Here is a 22,935-nt window from a genome sequence, read left to right on the forward strand (position 1 = left end):
GGTTGAAGAAATATTGAGGAACAAGTTATGGCAAAGAACATCGTTATACACTGATATACCTAATCTGAACAAGAAAAAATAGATGACATATAAAACATGACGGGCTATCTCCATGCAAAACACCAAAGAAATCGAGCCAACCATAGGCAATAAGCTGTAGCATTTTTAATTATTTCGCTCAACCAGTCTCAGTTTGACATATCACAAAATTGTCAAGCTCTGAAACCACAGTTTTCTCTAGTGGTATCACAAATTTGTCGAAATTATTCAACCTCGTTGTCTCATAATAGTAATTTATTTACCGCTCTTGCGGGCCATGGTGTTCAAGGCAGATCCGTCCTTGAACCACTCAATCTGGGACTCGTTGAAGGTGTGGGAGAGCTTGATGTCAAAAGAGCTGCCATCCTTGGGGTGGACACGGAGAGTGATGGGCTTGCCAACAGCGAGCTCGGTGCAGAGCAAGTCAACCTTGGCATCGGGGGGGATACGGTCGTAGTCGGCGGGGTCAGTGAAGGTAAGAGGAAGCATACCCTGCTTCTTCAAGTTGGTTTCGTGGATACGGGCGAAAGAACGGGTGATGATGGCAAGACCACCAAGGTGACGGGGTTCAAGAGCAGCGTGCTCACGGGAAGAACCCTCACCGTAGTTCCAGTCACCAATAACAACCCACTTAATTCCACGAGCCTTGTAGTCACGAGCAGTAGCAGGGACAGCATCGTACTCGCCAGTAACGGCGTTCTTGACCTTGTTGGCCTCACCGTTCTCGGCGTTGATGGCACCGATCAACATGTTGTTGGAAATGTTGTCAAGGTGACCACGGTACTTCAACCATGGACCAGCCATAGAGATGTGATCGGTGGTGGTCTTGCCCTTGGTCTTGATCAAGATGGGGATGCCCTCAGCATCCTTTCCATCCCAAGGCTCGAAGCCGGCAAGAACCTGGAGACGGTCACTGGTAGGAGAGACGGCGACCTCAATGGCGTCGCGGTTGGCGGGAGGAGCCTGGTAGGTGTCACGACCGGGGTCGTATCCACGCTCGGGGAGACCTTCACCAGTGGGAGGAGCGAGCAAAAACTCGTTACCGTCCTTGTCCTTGAGCTTGTCGGTGAGAGGGTTGAACTTGAGGGTTCCGGCAATGGACATGGCGACGACGAGGTCAGGGGAGGTGACGAAAGCGTGGGTGGCAGGGTTGGCGTCATTACGGCCAGTGAAGTTACGATTGTAGGAAGAGACAATAGAGTTGGCCTCACCCTTCTTGACGTCCTTACGATCCCACTGTCCAATACAAGGACCACAGGCGTTGGCGAGGACAACACCACCGAACTCCTCAAGAGTCTGGAGCTGGCCGTCACGGGCAATGGTAGCACGAATCTGCTCGGAACCAGGAGTAACAGTGAAGAGAGCCTTGGACTTGATACCGTGGTTCAAGGCGTCACGAGCGATAGAGGCAGCACGGGACATGTCCTCGTAGGAAGAGTTGGTGCAAGAACCGATCAAACCAACCTTGACCTCCTCGGGCCAGCCGTTGGTCTCAACAGCCTCCTTGAACTTGGAGATGGGGGTGGCAAGATCGGGGGTGAAAGGACCGTTGATGTGAGGCTCGAGTTCGGAGAGGTTGATCTCGAGCAACTGGTCGTACTCAGCACCCTCATCCTCGCGGAGCTCCTTGGCGTACTCGCGAGCATAGTCACCAATCTGCTGACGCTTGGTGGCCTTGAGGTAGTCGTACATGCGGTCGTTGAAGGGGAAGACGGAGGTAGTGGCACCGATTTCAGCACCCATATTGCAAATGGTACCCATACCAGTGCAGGAAAGAGACTCAGTACCAGGACCGTGGTATTCAATGATGGCACCAGTACCACCCTTGACAGTGAGCTCACCAGCAACCTTCAAGATAATATCCTTGGGAGCGGTCCAGCCAGACAACTGACCAGTAAGCTTAACACCAATGACCTTGGGGGCCTTCAACTCCCAAGGGAGACCGGCCATAACATCGACGGCATCAGCACCGCCGACACCGATAGCAGCAATACCGAGGCCACCAGCGTTAGGAGTGTGAGAGTCAGTACCGATCATCAAACCACCGGGGAAAGCATAGTTCTCCAAAATGATCTGGTGAATGATACCGGAACCTGGCTTCCAGAAACCAATGTTGTACTTGGCACAAGCGGAGGAAAGGAATTCGTAAACCTCCTTGTTGATCTCGTTGGCGCGAGCCAAATCCTTGTCACCGCCGAGCTGGGCCTCAATCAAGTGGTCACAGTGAACGGTAGCGGGGGTCTGAACAGAGGGCATGCCGGCGGACATGAACTGAAGGATGGCCATCTGAGCAGTAGCATCCTGGCAAGCAACGCGGTCAGGGCGCAACTTCAAGTAGGACTTTCCACGCTCGATTTCTTGACCGTGAGGGTCGTCCAAGTGAGAGTAGATGATCTTCTCAGCGAAGGTCAGTGGTCGGTTAAGACGGCCACGAACGATGGCGAGGTTCTCTGCGAATTTCCTAAAAGCGGTCAGTACTCGTTGTTCTACATGTCACCTGAGCTGCTTTTGTTTATTGCAGCTTTGAAGAGTATCATACTTGTAGTTGATGTAGTTGCCCTATTAAGCCAGATTGACGTCAGCATTGCACACCCTTGTTATCAGCGAGGATCCGCTAACCTTTTCCCAGTTGGTCATCTCGACCTTCTTGTCGAGGGGAGAGTCAGAGACGGTGGCCATTCCACGAGAACCGAGTAGCTACATTGATTGTTAGTACAATTGGTATCAAGCTGACTGTCGCGGCCTTGTTGATAGCACGAAGTCGATGAATATGGTGGCGCGGAATGACTTACAACTCGGGACTTGGTGCCCTGTAGACGAGAAATTGTTAGTATCATTGACGAAACGCGCAATCTGTTGGAATTCTCGTGGGCGCACGAGTTCCTCATCGCACCAACTTCAGGACAGAAGGCAACTTACGACCGCACCCAAGCGGGTGAGCCTAGTGGAGATCATCTTGATATCTCTAGGCAAGATAGACAGAGCTGCGACTCATTCAATGAGTAAAGCACACGATGTCCAAGAATAGCCCCAAAGCCTGGACAGAAAATGTGGAGGGGAGATGGAGATGAAGAGGTTATAAAAGAAGGAGAGGAGAGGAAAAAGACAGGTGAAAAAAGGTTGGCGTTGCTATGAGCAGAAAAGAACGCAAGTGACGCTGGCGGGTGGTACTCTAAAACCGGAGCTTGAGCCGGCAGTGTGTTACGGATTACGGGAGCTCGTATTGAAATTTACATCCTTTTCTCCTGTTGCTCGGCAGGAGTCAGGCCAGGCATGCGATATCCGGCAGGTGTTGCTGTATCCAGCCAATCACCGGGCTGCTAATTGCTCTCTCCCACGGAAGGAGAACGAGACTAATACAGGTAAAATACCGCATCCCTTTAGCGCGTACGCAGCAGGTACCACTTATACGCTCCCGTAAATTACGGTGGAGCGTGCAGGTGCCAATGGCATGCAAGACATTACAAAAGCTCAAGCTGTCTCAACCCGGTAGGCATGAATACACGATTCCTCGGTAGCATGACTCCTAGAAATCACTGCGTCGATTGCAGGAGGAGACATAGTTTTTGCCTTTCCGGCTGCATGGCCCTAGCCGCGAAAATATGGCCCTGTTCAGGACCGTCTATCAGCAGATAGCCATTCAAGCACATGCTCGGACGATGGCGACACCCGTAACCGGATAGGTTGACGAGGGGCAAAAGCGGCAGCCATTCCACGATGCTCATGACAGTTATGTTACACTTTAGCTTTTGAAACTTTGCAATTGACTTGAAACTAATTCAGACTATCGTTGCAATTGTGTACTTCAGATCCCTCAGACCAGGAACAATACTACGTACTCGATGCGTGTAAACAAGTTCACAAGCAACTAAGAAAGCTAGTGCAGCAGGGACGTCATAAATTACTTCACTCCATACAAAGTGTTACAGGTTATAGCTTAGGAAGAAAGAAAAACCTGCCGTGGCCGGATTAGCCAGTGTCCTCTATCCGATCTTAGCCGGAAGCGCCGTTTTGCATGGCCATTAGACACTAGCCGGATTCGGCGTTTAGCGCTCGACCCGCCGGCCGCTGTCCAATCAGCGCTTAGATAAATCTACCTGAATTTTTTTTTGTTTGTTAGGCTTCACATGGCAGCGCTGCAGGCTTGTTATCGACACGACTCAACCCGTGAGATTACTGTGTCCAGACAGTCAAGTACGACAGTCACAGATTGCCGATTGATACAGAGATATTCAGTTTCCAGTCTTTGAAAGCGCAAGCACAAAAGAGCAGAATGGGTGCCACCAGAAGACTCAAGACCAAGCGACGCACAAGGTACGGCAGACTCAACAATCACCATTAATTCATAGCTGATTGCCATTAACTACAGAGACTATGATCAAATCCGTCAAGACCTCACCTCCCGCAAACACCTTCAAGACTTCCAAGACACCAAGGACGCCGAAGATCTTCCCGGCTTGGGGCAGCACTACTGCGTCGAATGCGCAAAATGGTTCGAGACCGAGCACAATCTTGTAGCGCACCGCAAGGGAAAGAATCACAAGAGAAGGTAAGGCTCGAGCACTCGTGCGAAAAAAATATTGCGGACGGTCTGCTGACAATGCTCCTCAATTGATAGACTGCGAATCCTCAAGGAAGATGTGCATACACACAAGACTGCCGAGCAGGCAGTGGGACTGGGCGTCGATAATGGCAAGCGAGACCAGACGCTGATGGATACCGACGAACCTGAAGCCTAGTGGCTTACTCGACGATCATACGATCATAACGAATAATGAAACAATAAACGAGGCGAAGAAAAAAGCAATTCGACTCTGGACACTTGACACAACAATTCGACCAGGCACGATCGCGAAGGATATCGGATAAGGGATGCTCTACCAATCATCCTTAGCTTCAGTCATCAAACGAAGACAGTCATGTCAAGCGCCTACAACAATACAACAAACCATAGAGGCTAGAGAAACGTCGCTAATTCCGCACATGCTCGGCACGATATCCAGTAGTCCGATGTTCGCCAGAAACCCTTCCCGAATAGCCGGCCCACAAACTTCCGATTCACGGCACAAAAGGCTAGCTTTTGTGACAACGTTACCGCAGAGACCCACTGAGTCCTAGCAACGTGTAATTTTTGAATATTCGATACTAGCCGAGGTAACATTGTGGAGTTTTGTATTTACTATGTGCGCTTCGTTTATTTATACATCAAATATGCAAATATAAAAATTTGAAAGTATGGAAGTAATTGACACAAAGTGACTACGTTATGAATGTGCATAGTACCTGGTATGTCGTCTTCCTACTATGCAAGCGAGTTCATACCGGAGAATTTTATCTATATACGCCTTACCACGTGGAAAACGCGATCACGTAGGACGAAGATCGAGCTTCAAGGATTCTAGAATCATACATGTGTAAAAGACATAGTTAGTATATGCCAATAGCTCTATATACCTAGGTAATCCCTCAATAATATACCAAAAATCAAGGGCAATATTCTCGGTTTCCAACATCTCCCCTCCACTCAAAATGCACAACATCCACAATCTTCCGCAATGTCTCCGGTTGCAAAAGGCTTCTCGTTACATCAGCCATCCAAGCAAGATGCGTTTCTGATTTTAGGCGATTGACGGCGTATAGTTGATCCATTGTAGCTCGTTTCATATAAATATGCCGACCTTCTTCTCTAAGAGTACCGTAGGGCTCTAATGCTTTCAGTAGGTTGTTGTATTTTGTCTCGTCTTCAATTGAGCCATATTTGCAGGTCGGGTATCGTTTTACTTCCTGAACGCCGTTGACGACTTCGTAGACTTTGTGGTGAGAGGCCATAACAGCCCAGTTACAGAACCCAAGTACCACCAGTCCGCTCAATCGGTCTGATTCCAAGGCCTCGCAGGCTAGAGTTAGACAATGTGAAATACAGGAGTCCAGATAGCCGCAAAGACAGCCGCGAACACCGCGTAGAATGAGGTTCTCTCTTTGTTTGCGCATCGTGTCACTTCGCAGATCGACTAGGTCGTTTAACAAGGTACAGACCGTAGCAAGTCTGAGGTACATTTCTTCGGTGATCTTTTCCCCTGTCGCTAATGACGCCGACATCATTCCCACCCAAATAGCGAGGTCTATATATCTCGGTCCAGGAAGTCCAGTGTAATAGCTACCATAAAGACCACCAACAAGTTCTGTTCGTGTATGGTCCCTGTAGTACCCCAGTACTCGAAACTGGATCAGGGAAGCGACCAGATTATCAAATTGGACTGGTGTAACAACGTCGGCAAGAGTGCAGAGTTTCAAGAATGCCACAGCTGCAGCCCCATTCTTTTGCAAAATATTTAGTGTCTGCTCATCTGCCGCATCGCAATAATCCCCAATGAGGATGTCGTTTCCTGAATCAGCAATGGCTCGCAAGAGACCTTCATCAACTAGGCTACCGCCACAGGCCATTGCGAAGAAGTATTTGGCATCTGCGCAGAGCTTGATTTTCTCTATCGTCGGGAAGAGGCTGTCATAGATATCCGGGTCCGAGTCGCAGGTTGGGCTAGGTCGTCGGTCAGGTGCTTTGATCTCGGGAATAGGGTCTGTGATACCTGAACCTTGACAGGTATCCGGAATCGGTTGAAGATCACTGCCTGAGAGGAAGAGCTCGATGGCGGCATCAGTTAGCCCTTGACTGGTGAATATTCCCTGCGATTTATATTCAGCTTGCCTGCTGATCACAGTCTGAGCAGCTTTAACAGTGCGTCGGATGGCTCGACACTCGCTATCTTGCCATGAAGCTAGATCCGTCATTGTTTGCTTGTTGTCTCGTGTATTCCCTACACACTTGCATTCTACTCGAGGATCATATTGTTCAGAAAAGACATCAGTCTCAGGGCATGAAGGTGGGAGTCTTCCACCCACCTTGATGCGCCTATGGACCAACTGTTGACGAAATGCATGGATGATTGCTTTGAGATCGTCCGGGTTGAGAAGATATGGCAGGKTCTCTTCCAGAAAGTATGCTGCCATTTCATTTGTACTCAAACTTGGGATCTCGATTGGGTCTCCTGGTGCAAGATCAGCTGAATCCTCCAGCTGGCGAGCAAATACTTCCTCTGATGTAAGAGTTGTTGGGTCTTCCGGCTGGAGAATAGCCGTCTTTGTTATTGTCTTCGAAGACGAGACCCAGGCATCTACCCAGTCGAGATATACTTGCAGCCTGACTGACTCATGGCCAGTAGAATTTTCTGAACTTTGATCCGTCATATTCGACGTGTGTATATAGATCGTATAAATTCCAACCGCTAATAGAAATAGCCCTGATCCGAAGAATCTGGTATGATATCTAGTGACAGGAGAGTGGCCACTATTTTATTTTCGATCCTGTGTCCCAGATTGGAGGGGATAAGTATGTGGCAATACGGACTTGCGGGCCTGCAAACTTGACCAAGTAGTTGCATCCACAGTACATCAAGTGTGCTTCCAAAACACAGATGTCGGCGGATACCGAAAACTAAGGATCGAACCACAATCTGGGTTGAGCTGAACAGATACATATGCTGATTCGCAATGTGCTCGTACTTTGTACTAGTCTGTTCCCACAGCCAGCTGCAGAAAGTAACAGCCACAGTTATCGTATTTTCCTGTATGGCGAAATATGATCCATCATGCCTATGCGGCTAGAGTTTCAGTGACACTCGTGGGTTTGATTGGGGGTACATTTGGCGATTAGGCTCAGCAAAGCTTGGAATGGAGACTAATAGTGTAAGGTTCCACTTTAGGTTGCCCTAAGCCCACTGAGACACCTGGAGATTGATTGGTTGGAGGTGAAGAAATCTGTTGGAGACCTACAAGAGACTGCGGGGCTTTTAACTATGGCTTCGTATTGTAAAGATCATCTATTGATCTATGGTGATATTTGATTTACTGAGATTTTGGACTGTATCGTTTTAATTTATACCCAGCAATGCCCTATATGCTCACATGGGGTGCTGCCGATGCTTTGTTGAATTCCTTCATCAACCATTCATACACAGCCCACTATTCTGATCAGCAAGCAATCTATGTGTCTAGGAGTTTACAACTTACTTGAGCGGCATTGACTATGAAGGCCCGTATACTACAGATACCCAATCCACGAAAGAAGACGGAGAGGCCCTCACTACGGTACGCATATCGGGCGATTTCCAGCGAATTGAGCGTTCGCGGTCTGTGCGATGACACTTGCAGAAGTGGCCTTTGCTGTGCATCTGCGACTTCGGTTACTGTTTGTGCGATTATAGGCTGAGCCTGTAATCTGGTCTTCACCACATCGAGCGGGAAAACGGAAGCCCATGTGATAATACCAGCTAATCCGCCACAAAGCAGGACCTTCAAAGCTTCTTGCTGGTTGCTCTCATTCAGAGAGGAGAAACTGCGTTTACACAGTTCGTACGACCAGAAACTAGAGATCGTATCCATTAGACTCGACCCTAGATAGTACTGACAAGATAGACTGCTTACTAGAACCCGTAGCCTACAGAGTCCCTAACACTCGTGATAAGACCACCAAAGTACAGCCCTCTGACTCCGTGCGCCCGGATTATGTCCCGAAAGACTGACCAGGAAGAAATATTCTGGTTTCTACTGAGCTGCGCTCGGCATTTAACGAGTTCGGTCGGTGACGATATTAACCAACTGGCCATGCCACCGGCGGCACCAGCCAGCCATATATTCACCAACGAGACATTTGCATCAAGATTAATTGGATCATCGACTGACGGGTCCAGGGACTTGAGAGATCGATTATAAGCAACAAAAAGTAGTGCATTCAAGGCTCCATATCCGAGAATTGGAGCAGCGGCACCTAGTCGTGTCAGCAATTGACTTTCTTAGAAGCATTTCTGTGATGGTATACACCTTTTATCAAGGAGGACGTTGACTCAAAGTAGCGATAGCTTTGCTGACTCGCCCGAAGGGTATCCGAGGCTTTTCGAGCTTGTAACCGGACTTTGACAAGATCGAGAGGATTTCCGATAAGTATTCCTACAGCACCGCTGATATATCCAGCCACAAAGTCAGATGACATTGGCTTGACTGACAGGACGATGATTTAGAGTCATCAAGTCATGTATGTAATATTCACATGCATGAAAAGTTGCATATATTTGAATGTTGGCGGGGTTGGCGGATCGTCTCGTGCATTCAGATCACGTGATATCGCGTCACAGCGGCAGGCCCGGCGCGGTTGTTTTGTCTGTGAGACGCGTCTTGCCTACATACAGACCACAGGCACACTTGGAAGGACGTGACGTGAGCGACGAGACCCCGAGGATACACATTTTGGACGGCGTTGGAGTATTTGAAACAAGTTGCTTGAAGTTTGGCTGAAGTTTGTCATCCAGAAATGTTTGTACACTTTCGAGATCAGACCACCATCCGTCATTCATGCTAACAAGAAGCAGGCAGCGACCACGCCCACAAGCTACCATTAGCAAACAAACACCACAGAAAGCTGCTCGACTTCACGGACCGTCTGATCAATCCGCAGAGCGACTGTCAAAACCTTTCAAATGTCCAGGACAAGCCAGAACTACCATCGCTTCCGACCGACCCAGTAGGAAGCGTCGCAAGGTAGACTATGCAGGTGCCGATGGATCTGTTGACGACGACTACAATAGACCATGGACTACCGAGGAACGACTCGCCCTTGCGAATCGCGATGTCAACAAATTTGGTATATTCAAGGTCAAAGATAAGGAAGTCACTATTAAACAACGGTTTTCGGTTCCGTTAATGAACAAGAACTCTGGTGCATACGACCCTTCGAGACCCGCACCGACCTTGGGAATGCGACGAGGAGCTACTTTTGTTGTCAAGCCTCTACATGATCCGAGTGGAGAATTTGCTATTGTTCTATACGATCCCACTGTCGATGATAAGCCTGTCAAGAAAATAACAGAGACGGAACCCACGGCGGAAGAGCCGCCAAAATTGGATGAGCCACTGGTTCATAAAAGTTTGGCTGATATATTGGGATTAAAGAAGCAGGTCGAAGATCGTCCAAAAGTCCCTGTGGTTATCGATCCTAGACTCTCAAAGATCCTCCGACCTCATCAGATTGAGGGAGTAAAGGTATGTATTGTGTTGGATACCCTGCAGCTGTGTCGACATCGCTGATGAATGTCTGCTACAAAGTTTCTTTATCGATGTACCACCGGAATGATTGACGAAAATGCGAACGGATGCATCATGGCAGATGAAATGGGACTTGGAAAGACGGTACGAAGCACTTATTTTTCACTGCAAGAATTCACTAATTATGTCCAGCTTCAATGCATCTCCTTGATGTGGACCCTTCTCAAACAGTCGCCAGAAGCTGGAAAAACGACTGTGCAGAAATGCGTCATAGCCTGTCCCTCGACCCTGGTCCGTAACTGGGCTAACGAACTAGGTAAGTGGACCCTTATAAGCTTCCCAAGAACGATAGCTGATCGATTAGTCAAATGGTTGGGCCCTGATGCCGTGACACCGTTTGTGATTGACGGCAAAGCCACCAAGGCCGAATTATCAAGTCAGCTAAAACAATGGGCTATCGCTTCGGGTCGTTCGGTTGTGCGTCCAGTACTGATAGTATCGTACGAAACGCTAAGGCTGAATGTTGAAGATCTCCGTGACACGCCAATTGGTCTCTTGCTTTGCGATGAAGGCCATAGACTGAAGAACAAAGAGAGTTTAACCTGGAAAGAGCTCAATAGTCTGAACGTCAGTCGCCGTGTCATCCTTTCTGGTACTCCGATCCAGAACGATCTTTCTGAGTACTTTGCTCTTGTCCACTTTGCGAACCCGAACTTGCTGGGATCACAAAACGAATTCAGAAAGAAGTTCGAAATCCCCATCCTAAGAGGCCGAGATGCGGCAGCAAGTGATGAAGACCGAAAGAAAGGAGATGAACGCTTATCGGAACTATCTGCTATTGTCAATAAATTCATCATCCGACGAACGAACGACATCCTTTCAAAATATTTGCCAATAAAATATGAACATGTGGTATTTTGCAACCTCAGCGATTTCCAGACGAATTTGTACAATCACTTTTTGAGCAGTCCGGAAATCCGAAGTCTTCTACGAGGAAAGGGAAGCCAGCCGCTAAAAGCCATTGGCCTTTTGAAAAAATTGTGCAACCATCCGGACCTGCTTGATCTTTCAAGGGATCTCCCCGGCTGTGAGCAATATTTTCCAGACGATTATGTACCACCAGACGGCAGGGGTCGTGATCGTGATATTAAATCTTGGTACTCAGGCAAGATGATGGTGCTTGATCGTATGCTGGCACGTATACGGCAGGATACAAACGATAAAATTGTTTTGATTAGTAACTACACACAAACTCTTGACCTTTTTGAGAAATTATGCCGTTCTCGTGCATATGGTTGCTTACGATTGGACGGAACGATGAATGTGAATAAACGACAAAAGTTGGTGGACAAATTCAACGACCCGAACGGCGAGGAATTTATATTCTTGCTGAGCAGCAAAGCTGGTGGTTGTGGTATCAACTTGGTTGGAGCGAACAGATTGGTTCTTTTTGACCCAGATTGGAACCCAGCAGCGGACCAACAGGCGCTAGCCCGTGTCTGGCGTGATGGCCAGAAGAAGGACTGCTTTGTTTACAGGTTTATTGCGACAGGATCTATCGAAGAGAAGATTTTCCAGCGACAGTCACACAAGCAATCGTTATCTTCTTGTGTTGTTGATTCTGCCGAGGATGTTGAACGTCATTTCTCGCTAGATTCGCTCCGAGAATTATTCCAGTTCAAACCGGACACACGCAGCGACACTCATGACACATTCAAATGCAAGAGGTGCAGGCCGGATGGAACCCAACACATCAAAGCGCCTGCTATCCTATATGGTGATACAAGCACTTGGAACCACTTTGTCAATGACGGTGAGAAAGGGCCATTGGGCAAGATACAAGATTTACTACTAAGGCAGGAGACGACGGAGAAAGATGTTTCCGCTGTGTTCCAATTCATTAGCAGTTGAATATGGGAATGGGTTGGTTAGTTGTGACTATCTAGTCGATTACATCGCGTGCCCTATATAATATTGTAATTTACCTGTACGAAAAGTGCTGGGTTCTGTATCTTTGCATGTCATTATCGTATTAAATCTGTCACTTACCTGGCACTATTACCGTACAATACCAAAGCTGAAATACGTACGTCACGGCTGATAGCGTCCCCGCACATGCCAGACTGCCGCTGCCTGCATCACCTCCAACTAAAACAGTTTTGAGCTTGCTGTCGCACATCTTGTTTGACCTCAACCATTTCGAAGTGATTCCGCAGAATATTTAGGCAGCCATAGCGACCATGGAAGCTTAGATTTCGGTCAAGCTTGATCGCGGTATGACCACTCGAGGTTCGAAATGGACCAGTCCGTTCAGCGCTTGTTGAATGACAAGCTCTACGATAAGAGGAAGCAGGGTGCTCTGGAGTCTGTGAAGCTCAACCCCGATATCAACTACCGTTCAACTCTTACTGACTTTTGTGGTCCTCCGGAATAGGCTCGAGAAGATCGTCCGAGATGCTACAATAAAAGGAGAACATGATCAGATCCGCGAGATAGTAGATCAACTGTGCCACGACTACGCCTATGCTGTGCATCAACCACATGCTCGCAATGGAGGACTTATTGGCCTGGCTGCCGCTTCGATTGCTTTGGGATCGGTGGGTGGTTAGTTACATGGATATTGTGTTATATGGCTGATAGTTTCGTTTACAGGAAGGTGTAGCTCCGTACCTGCAAGAAATCGTTCCTCCGGTGCTTGCTTGTTTCTCAGATCAAGATGCACGAGTAAGATACTATGCGTGCGAGAGTATGTATAATATCGCCAAGGTTGCCAAAGGAGAGATTCTACCATTCTTCAATGATATCTTCGATGCTCTCTGCAAGGTTCGCGTGGCGCTGATCCCGTCATATACGTTAACTGACATATCCTTAGCTCGCATCAGACTCGGAACTCTCGGTCAAAAATGGCGCGGAGCTACTCGATCGATTAGTGAAAGATATCGTCGCCGAATCGGCTGCGTCATATGTATCCGTGTTACAGCTCGGAGAGAAGTCGTTACAAGACCTGGATCAGGCACGAGATATAGACGAAACATCAGTCGACCTCCCAACCGCATTTTCCCTTTCCATGTTCATACCACTATTACAAGAGCGGATATATGTTCTCAATCCATTTACTCGGACATTCCTTGTCTCATGGTTGACTCTACTCGACACAATACCAGACTTGGAACTGGTGTGTTACCTGCCGGCTTTCCTCGGAGGATTGATCAAGTTTCTCGGGGACCCTAACAAAGATGTGAATGTGGCCACTCAGGGTCTTCTGGAGAGATTCCTCTCCGAAATCAAGAGGATTGCGCGCATTAAGAAAGGTATTGCGGAAAGCAAGAAAAGTAAAGAGGATATTGCAGCTGCCACGGTTGCTAGTGAGAATACTAGTGTCGTCACCGGCAACAGTGATGAATTAGAGGGAAGCGACGATATAATAGCAGATTCTGTCTCAGCGGATGCGAACGATGACGAGCAGAGCATTGCAGTTGATGGAGATTGGGTACCTGGTCAAGACGCTTATGTCGATTATCCGAAAATTCTGGAGATTTTGGTCGGCTTTGTAGACACTACATACGGTAAATTTATGTGTATCGAATACACTTATACACTTGCTAACTGATCACCAGACGAGGAGATGCAATTAACGGCACTGCGGTGGATTGATGCCTTCTTCGAAATCAGCCCGGAGGACATACTTCAATTCGTCCCAGCACTTTTGATCCAAGTTCTACCCGCCATATCGAGTGGTTCTGACCAAGTACGACAAGCGGCAACAAGGGTCAATACCTCGCTTATGGAATATATCGTTTCCCTTTCAGATGAGGCAAATGAGAGCTATCCTTCAAGCGCGTCGAAAGGAACACAGTCGTCAGCTGTAAAGGAAAGCGATGAAAGAAGGGCCTCCGTACAGAGTGGAAAACCTTCTGTTGATAATCAAAGCATTGATGCCCCTGCTTCAAGCCCGCCATCCGATCTAGACTATGCTGCAGCAGTCAACTCTTTGACCCTGCAATTCTTGAATGAGAACGAGGGCACCAGAGTAGCTGCTCTATCATGGCTAATTATGCTTCATCGAAAAGCACCTCGCAAGGTCCTGGCCTTTAACGATGGCACATTCCCGGCTTTGTTAAAGACATTGTCAGACCCAGCCGAGGTAGTTGTTACCAAAGATCTTCAGCTTCTTTCTCAGATTTCGAGGAACAGTGAAGATGGATACTTTACCTCATTTATGATCAATCTTCTGCAACTCTTTTCAACGGACAGGAAACTTTTGGAAGTGCGTGGAAACCTGATTATTCGTCAACTATGCATGAACCTGAGTCCAGAACGTATTTATCGGACGTTAGCAGACTGCCTTGAAAAGGAAGAGGTTCGTTAAACCTCCCTTCATACTAGCTCGAATCATTCTAATTGGGTGGACGTCATAGGATATTGAATTTGCAAGTATAATGGTGCAGAATCTTAACAATAACCTCATAACAGCACCAGAACTTTCCGATCTTAGAAAGAGATTGCGAAGCTTAGATAGCAGGGTAAGGTTTCCTACGTCGATGTATTCGAATAGATATACTGACGGTTGTTTAGGAAGGGCAAACGTTGTTTGTTGCTTTGTTCCGGTCATGGTGCCACAATGCCGTTTCCACGTTTTCCCTATGTCTGCTTGCACAAGCATACGAACAAGCATATAACCTGTTACAGATATTGTGAGTATACCAAGTTTATTTTGAGGGCTTGTATCTAACGATGTTTGTTTGAAGTGCGGAATTAGAGATGACGGTGAATATGTTGATTCAGATTGACAAATTGGTGCAACTTTTGGAATCTCCAGTTTTCACCTGTAAGTTGTTCAACATTGAGTGCGGACTGACTATACTTACATTATATAGACCTCCGACTGCAGCTACTGGAACCCGACAGATATCCACATCTATATAAATGCTTGTACGGTGTCCTCATGCTTCTTCCTCAAAGCTCGGCGTTTGCTGCTTTGAAAAATCGTCTGAACAGTGTGAGCAATATCGGCTTACTACAAGGGCCTCGCCCGTGAGTATCCACGATTTCATCTTCTATCGATCATGATCAGCTGATTTAATACAGACCTGTCGCTGCTAGCGGAGGTTACGAGCGACCCGCAGGAAGCCGCTTGAAAAACCGGGAAGATAGCTCCGTGAGGTGGACGGAATTATTAGACAAATTCAAGAATGTGCAGGAAAAATCCAAACGCCATCAACGAGCATCACAGCGCCAGTTCGAGACAGATTCAACCGGCGCCAACTTCAAACAGCCTTCACTCATCGGTGCGCTATCCGTAGCTGCCGCAACCGATCATCAAGGCGGCAGGGATAAAGTGCTTCCCGACGTACCAAGAAGCGGATTTGGCAATGCAGGGCTCGGGATATCTGGCCGTTCAGATGGTGCGGCACGAGATGGTCGATCTACTCCGACAAACAAGAGCAGGTCCAGTCTCAGTCATCTCGGCCGGCTAGGCATTGGCGGTAGGAAAAAGCACTAAGTGTTTGAGCTTCAAGGGATCATTGATCGAAAGTAGAGTTATCGACTCGCTTCTATGGTTTGACTGCGACAATACTGCTCTATTTTAGGGGCCATGGTTTTGTACTTCGATTGTGAAATATGTGATACCACAAGGACGTTATGCGCATTATTATACTACCTCGATGTTTTTTGAATCTATAAATATAATCTAATCTAAGAAGCAGAGCCCGGCGGAAGACCTCATCACGTAAGCTATGCAAAGAATCAACCGCCAATCTCCTAATTATATTATATAGATCTTACTGGCATAAGCGCTGAAGGCGGTACCCTTATCAACACGTGACTCATAATCGATTAGGGTAGAAGTGGTTATTTCCGGATTTCCTTGGTTTTCCCCGAAATAGCACGGTGCTGTGACGAAACATCAGCAGAGGCCGGGACGACGACCTTCTTCGGGCTCCCTTGCGCTGCACTCTATACAGCCTTCGAAGCTGAAATACCTTGTATTCGTCATGTTCATTTGCTTACTCAGTTGATAATTACTGTCAATCGCTTACACTCTTCCTTTCTACTTATAATACTGTTTCAACGGAACGATCGGATGGCGAAACCAATCTGACAGCTCTCAAGGAACTGTTTAGATTTGACGACGTCGACGTCAACTCGACATGCCTGCTCGAAATTCTCGAGGTGCGCCGGTACTATGCGATGAGAGAGATGCGAATCGATACGTATCCAGGGTTATTCCATGGGTTATATTGGGAACGTTTGGTTATGCATGCTATGCTATTACGAAACCGCTCTGCAGTAAGCGACACCATAGGGCTCATAGCTCGAGCTATTCTTTGCCTGCCAGTTATTCTAACGAATATACGTTTTAGTCGACTACTTGATCAATCCGCAAGCACACCACTACAATCGCGAACCTCGAGTAGGCGCCGGCATCGCTATCATTGTTGTCTTTTACGTCCTACTCTTTCCTGCGATCGTCACATATATTCGTCTCTATCTTGTTGTCGCATTCAATCCAGACTACTTACCGAGAGGAGTGAATTGGGTACCTACTGAGACGGAACATGAAAGCTGGTTGTCGAAGAGGCGTAGGAAGACTGAGAAGTCAAAATCGGATCACGGAAACGGAATTATGACTGGGAGCAAGGAGAAAGTACAACGGACAGCTGCCGAATCTGCCGATATCGCGCGACAGACTGGCGGAGTCGCATTTCCGCTCGACGAGAATGGTCAGGAGGAATTCTGGATGAAGGATATCTATGTCTGTCAAGATGATGGACGGCCGGCCTACTGCTCAACATGTTGCCAGTTCAAGACTGATCGATCGCATCATAACCGCGATGCTGACCGCTGTGTGCGTAAACTCGATCATTTCTGCCCATGGGTTGGTGGAGTTGTTTCGGAGAGCTCGTACAAGTTCTTTTTGCAATTCGTTGTATATACCGCCTTCTTCACGTGCTTTTGTCTGATTGTACTTGCTATATTTGTCGCTGAGCATCGTGCTGATGTAAGTTTTTTTTTTAGCTCACACCGCGCAGTACTAACACTATCTCACAGACTGGCAGAACGAATGCTCACTGGGCTGTCGGGTTAGGGTTGTAAGTAGACTTAAAGTTCGTCCAGTCATGATTCAAGACACTAACTTAAGACCAGAGCTGCTTTATTCCTCCTCTTTTCTGGAGGAATGAGCGGAACAACGCTGCAACTCGCCTCCATCAATACTACGACTATTGAAAATCTTAGCAGGCGGTCCAAGGTATGGATGTTTGCCATATATATCAGCCCACAACAATACCAACGTATGACGAGTCGGCAAAATGGTCAGTGGGCTCTGACTTTTCCCACCGTGACATTTCCGCCTCAACCTCCATCCGCGTCCTCTACTACACCTACGGCTAGGGCAGAAGCTCAGCCTACAGCAACCAATGGCGTAACGAGCAACACGACCTATAATACAAATTATACTGATCAACCCGCAAAGGACATACGAATGTTCGCAATCCTTCGCACTCAACCCGGCGAGAATCCTTTCGACTTGGGCGACCCCATCCAAAATCTAAGACAGGTCATGGGCCATACACTTTGGGATTGGCTGCTACCGTTGAGAGTAGCGCCATGTGTAGACCATAGTAGCACTGTCAGTGCATATCCGATGGGTCCTGTGGTGGAACGTCTGAAACGAGAAGCTGGTATAATATTTGAAGATGATGAAGCAGAGGATGTACATAACGCCCACCAACAGCCCAATGTGACACATCAGAAAAGCGTGGATGGGAATGAAACACAAAACAGATAGATAATTGATAATATCCAAGTTCCTCTTGTCCAAATTATCGCTGAAGCGCTTGTAGATATGTGAACCGTTGTTGTAGTTTGAAGCCCTATATGCGACGCTTCTTAGTGTTTGTATTGTTTGCACTCTGCAACCATGTTTCATGGCACTTTAACCACCTGTTGTCTCTACATCTCAACACCCCAACAATATTGTTCAACATGCAACTTCAAAAACCATTCAATACTCGGATGATAAATCATAAACCATAAAATGACCAAAGGCCCACTCGGTCGCCCGCCAGGGGTACGTAAACCCTCCCCAAACCTAGGCCGAGACGACGAATAAAGTAGGGATACGTACTAAAAGTGCAACCAGTCCCTTAACGCCCCGATTGCAGCTTTCTCAATGGCAATTATTCTATGCTCTTACTGCATATATTCCATCAACACTGCCCGGAGAGGGGCGCAGGCAACACCGGGTTCGCCGAGTGAGAACGCTACACGGAGAGAGCAGAAGAAGCTATCGTGGGTGCAGACGGCGTTGGAGGCAGAGGAAAAGGAAAGAAAGGTGTAATTATATAATTACTGTTTATTATGAGCAGAAGATGTGGAAGGGTGGCTGTTCTAATATAATATGTTGATGGTCTATATGGTTAGATGAATTTAACTAATGCGAGACCCAAAATGCAATGGAGAAAATAAAAGCAATAAAGCAAGATGTATGAACCCAAACAGGAAGTCAACCAAGTAAGATCCGGAATGAATATTACGAAAGGTAGGGTTAAATTGAGTAGACGAACAGTCAAAACGAGAACGCAAAAAAGTGATTCCAGTTAGGGTAAACGGGCAGGATGTCAAGTAGAATGCAAAGTGAACCTTTCAATCTATGGGAGCAACGAGAAAGCAAATGGGACAGTGAACAGCTAAAAGTGAAAGGAGATAAACGCCGGGAGGCAGCGATTAATTGGTCGTTCAAGCAAGATGCCAATAGAGATATAATGGCCGGAGCGAAAATGGGACGACGAAGAAGCGAAAAGCGATACTAAGATGGGTAACATTGTAGAGGCGACAACTGGGATGTCTTTCACTGTCGAAAAAGGGCAAAAGGGGCATATTGCCGTGGGCTTGAATGCCACGTCTTGATGATGTTGATGAAGCTGATCTCAACTCAGCGACTGAGTAAATGCCAGATGTGGTAAACTGATAGGAGATAGAGCTGATAAGCCTCAGTAGGAACAAGAGGAGGATGAATAGACGACGAGTCTTCTCGTCAACTCTGCGGAAACGGCAGGCGACGAATCACCGAAGTTTACATCGAGAATCTCACACACAGTTGACATTTAATATGGTGACAAGTAAAGCACTCTTCTGCGTATCCTTCAATCCACGACTCCCCGCAATTGTGGCACTTCCAGTAATTTGTCGGCACGCTTGTTGCAGCTTCGAATCCAACTTGATCCAATTTGCAGTACATGTTGCTGGGGTTTGAACGAATCGAAACTGGGAAAAGGGTTGCGGGACTCTGAGCATGAGGCGTGCCGCAGTAATGAATCATCTTGACAGATGAAGTAGATGCCGAAGAGAGCTGGGTATCTTTGCTATCCTTTGAAATTGTCAATGTATAATTTGAAGGCGTCTTGGGCGAGTTGATCAGGTTGTTGATGTATGAAGTGTAAAGACAGATTTCTCCTTCCCTTTAATTCTTGAAATGCATGCTTTAAGACAATAGCTCCGCGACATGAAGCGATGTCGTCCTTTTATTACCTCTATGACTGGTGTAGTCGGTACTCATGACGGCACTGCCATGAGGACATCTCGATAATAGGAGCCCTAGCCCTGCCTGAACCACGGAACAGCTGAGGAGATTCTCGATTCACGTTGAGGATACATTCCGGGCTGAGTGTCGCCTGAGGGATTCATAGAGGGCAATGACCCAAACGGGCTCATTACGAGGAAAAGCTCGGTTGCGATAATTAGAATCCATAGTAACACTTCCTATCCGGTGTTAGTTTGACAGTAAGTTACGTAGAATATGCTAAGACCACTTCAAGCTAGAGTCAACTCCTCCTATCTTCAAAGCCGGAATTATCGTCACTTTCCATGGTACTTGCTTCATTAATGTAACCCATCTAGGTCGGGTTCCGTGGCTATGCTCAATATGATGGCGATCGTTGCATAATTTTTGAGCCAGTATGATAGTAAATCAGCCACAGAAAGAGTCTTCATTACTGATTTGATCCATCGGTAGACAATGTGTCGGGTTTCCTCTAGAAATTCCAATAAGTGGGCTCAGCTCACTCGTGGACGGTTGCCTGGGGGTAAGGGGGTTTAAATTGATGGAGACAAAGAGGTGATATCGGTTCTTGAGATTTATGGCAATAGTTCAAGACATTCCAGCTGGCTGGTGACGACCAACCAGATATCTAAGAGGATCTCAATCTTGAGCACCGGCTTGGAGTTCACACAGACCGGACCTCATGGCCTCAAAGAATGTGGAGTCTCTCGTAGATCGTTTAAGAGCCGCATTGTTTGTTTCGTAAGAAGTTGTCTGATTTGTTGACCGAGAAGATAGTAATACTCGTCCGGTAAGATAGCCTCGCAACTATGTCACAATTTTAGCATTAGTTTGGTCCGAATGTTTGGGATAGGAACGCCTGCTGCAGGCTGCATGGCTTCTGCATTTTGTCACATCGTTGAAACCGACTAGTAGCCTTATAATCAAGCAGGCGGAACCCCTGCACTTTAGGCTACACGGGACCTGAGTATGTAGTATCTTGATGTGCCCCTGCAGGTTCCAAGATCTTGGAACGCTGACCCTAAAGCTTCGAGCAATGCCAGAATTTGATTAGTGAAAGAATTTATTCGAGATTCATGGATAGTTACAACATACTTGGGTGAGTATGAAGACTCAGATGTTACCGACTTAGCTCTTGCAGGTGAATCAAACCCAGGTTAAGGTTCAACCCATATTACATAAAACAACCCCTTCTTTGATACTACACACGTATCAACATACCCAGCAATGACCGGAACGCTGCCCAAAGTCCATACATGCCCAAGGTATGTAGCGTCGAGCTTAAGAAGGATATAGCATAGCCCCCCGAATCTAATCTGTCATATTTACCCGCAACTTTGCAAAATAGTGGGTAAAGAAACATCCTATCACACAGACCCCGCCGGGTCTCTGGAGAGTGATGCCACAACTTAGGCGTCGCATTGTAATGTGAGGCTGTTGGGCACCATCGTACGAATGGGCAAAATTGGATATATAAGTGTCAGCGGATAGACGGATGGAGTATGGGGTAGATGATTGTGTCAATTGTCAATATACCCTCTATCGCTGTCTCGCCAGCATCACTATCAATTACCGAAAATCGGATCTTAGCGGGCCGGATTGGGATAATACCGAGACTTGATTGTCATTGACTTGAAAACGTGGGATTGGCGACAAGGCGATGTATAAGGAGGTAGCAATCGAGGGTTGAGCGCTAAAACATCGTTGATTAGCTGGACCGGCCCACTGGACCGTCGGAAGTCGCCGTGCTTGATCCATGTTAATCCATGGAATTGATTGACCCATTGTAAGGCACATGATATCATCCAATTAGTACCACGGATCGGGTTTCATGCTGGCGTTGATATGGCATCCAAAGAAGTCACTTGACTGATACTACTCATCTATGTTTCAATGTGATTTACGGATATCGATACAGACTGGCCGGATCGGGAGCCGCTGCTATCCGGCCGCAAACACTTGCGCTTCACTTCTATTCAGCCATGTACAGCAAAATAATGTCGTACACATTGCGAAGCCTGTTTGCTCGATAGAGTGGGCCGCGTCATCCATGTCCAACGAAGTCAAAGGCTAGCAGTGACAACCCCTCGCTGACAGGGATGACCGTTGTTGAGAGCGGCAATTGTGTATACGCTAAAGAGCACTTACAAGGCTATCGTACCCTTGCCTGACAGTACCCAATCGATAGTCCACCCCTTCAGACTGATCCCTGATCATTCAATTGTGTCCAAATAGAACCCCTGGGCATCGCATCAGCACTGGCCACGTTTGATCAACAAAGCTGGTGCCCAACCAGTACTGGAGAAGGAAAAGTCAATCGCTGAATCGTCTCACGGTTTGCCGCAAACGACGTATGTACGATTGTACGTTCCCCGTTGGGTCTCACTCTGGAAGTGTAAATTTCCGGAAGAAATAAAACCCACCGCGGCCAAGCGCCACCGGTCTCAATTGAGCTCCACCGAAGTTGAAGTCTTGAGGCTCTGTGGATTTACCTGCGTGGGCAACGCTAAGCGATACGAATGACCTAGGACGCTTCGAAATAGATCGGCCACTGCCCCGGCAAAAATAGAGGGTCAACCGGTGCCAGCTGCGTCATATCTAATATCTGCCCCGTCACAGTCGTCAGTGTTAGAAGGATTTTGCCTTCCCGCTAGTCGTTCAACTAGTAAAGACTGCATACGTAGTCACTCAGAAAGATTCGGTAGTTTCGATTTCGATTTCGACGTCCCCGGTTTGGTTTGAGTTGGTTTGAGAGCTGAGTTAGTGCCCAATTGTAATTGCTTGATCGCGGACTTCTGTAAGGGACCGAAGAAGAACAGCACGACAGAACGACAGAGCGACAAAACAACACAAGAAACAAACGAGAAGGAACAATCGTGTGTCTGGCCTATCCACATCGCGCTTGCCCGAGTTGCTCGTCCAGTAAGCCGGTCGGTCGCACCTTCCCGAAACATCCCCTCCACACCTTCCACTTTGGCGGCTTCTTCTTTTTCTTTTGTCTCTGTCCTTTCTTCAACATCCATCCATCCATTTGTCCTCTTTATTCAATCTCCCTATTCTACTTTTCATATTGACTGACCTTTGATCTGGTGCCAGAGTGAGCGATTGCACTGCTTTATCCATTTTGCGTCAGGAACTCTTTATCTGGACCCAAGCCCGTCGTTGGTGGGGTTCTCCATCCCATCCAGTGGTCGTCTGTAAACTACCTTGGGACCAACTATCTTGTGTCAGCCATC

The 22,935-nt window shown here is 47.3% G+C and overlaps 6 protein-coding genes across 6 annotated transcripts; 3 read left to right on the plus strand and 3 right to left on the minus strand.

Moving 5' to 3' along the window:
* Nucleotides 1-294: 294 nt before the first annotated feature.
* BHQ10_004851 (uncharacterized protein) lies at nt 295-2,994 on the minus strand (the record flags this gene model as incomplete). Its single annotated transcript, XM_040877262.1, has 5 exons — nt 295-2,500; nt 2,579-2,598; nt 2,659-2,736; nt 2,832-2,849; nt 2,959-2,994. 5 exons carry the CDS (start codon nt 2,992-2,994, stop codon nt 295-297), a joined length of 2,358 nt encoding a protein of 785 aa, XP_040733355.1.
* Nucleotides 2,995-4,312: 1,318 nt separating this feature from the next.
* BHQ10_004852 (uncharacterized protein) lies at nt 4,313-4,778 on the plus strand (the record flags this gene model as incomplete). Its single annotated transcript, XM_040877263.1, has 3 exons — nt 4,313-4,353; nt 4,409-4,588; nt 4,658-4,778. The coding sequence occupies 3 exons, from the start codon at nt 4,313-4,315 to the stop codon at nt 4,776-4,778; spliced, it is 342 nt and encodes a 113-aa protein (XP_040733356.1).
* Nucleotides 4,779-5,523: 745 nt separating this feature from the next.
* Nucleotides 5,524-7,284, minus strand: BHQ10_004853 (uncharacterized protein; the record flags this gene model as incomplete). Its single annotated transcript, XM_040877264.1, has 1 exon — nt 5,524-7,284. The coding sequence occupies one exon, from the start codon at nt 7,282-7,284 to the stop codon at nt 5,524-5,526; it is 1,761 nt and encodes a 586-aa protein (XP_040733357.1).
* Nucleotides 7,285-7,989: 705 nt separating this feature from the next.
* BHQ10_004854 (uncharacterized protein) lies at nt 7,990-9,085 on the minus strand (the record flags this gene model as incomplete). Its single annotated transcript, XM_040877265.1, has 4 exons — nt 7,990-8,058; nt 8,107-8,461; nt 8,521-8,863; nt 8,917-9,085. 4 exons carry the CDS (start codon nt 9,083-9,085, stop codon nt 7,990-7,992), a joined length of 936 nt encoding a protein of 311 aa, XP_040733358.1.
* A 359-nt stretch (nt 9,086-9,444) lies between these two features.
* BHQ10_004855 (uncharacterized protein) lies at nt 9,445-12,045 on the plus strand (the record flags this gene model as incomplete). Its single annotated transcript, XM_040877266.1, has 4 exons — nt 9,445-10,131; nt 10,195-10,278; nt 10,327-10,450; nt 10,499-12,045. The coding sequence occupies 4 exons, from the start codon at nt 9,445-9,447 to the stop codon at nt 12,043-12,045; spliced, it is 2,442 nt and encodes an 813-aa protein (XP_040733359.1).
* Nucleotides 12,046-12,430: 385 nt separating this feature from the next.
* On the plus strand, nt 12,431-17,926 carry BHQ10_004856 (uncharacterized protein; the record flags this gene model as incomplete). Its single annotated transcript, XM_040877267.1, has 13 exons — nt 12,431-12,498; nt 12,569-12,731; nt 12,787-12,957; nt 13,007-13,700; nt 13,752-14,494; nt 14,553-14,657; nt 14,710-14,828; nt 14,883-14,962; nt 15,012-15,168; nt 15,223-15,620; nt 16,500-17,137; nt 17,188-17,228; nt 17,284-17,926. The coding sequence occupies 13 exons, from the start codon at nt 12,431-12,433 to the stop codon at nt 17,924-17,926; spliced, it is 4,020 nt and encodes a 1,339-aa protein (XP_040733360.1).
* Nucleotides 17,927-22,935: the final 5,009 nt, after the last annotated feature.

Source organism: Talaromyces amestolkiae (assembly GCF_001896365.1).
Source record: "Talaromyces amestolkiae strain CIB chromosome Unknown scaffold8.1, whole genome shotgun sequence".
Lineage (NCBI taxonomy): Eukaryota > Fungi > Ascomycota > Eurotiomycetes > Eurotiales > Trichocomaceae > Talaromyces > Talaromyces amestolkiae.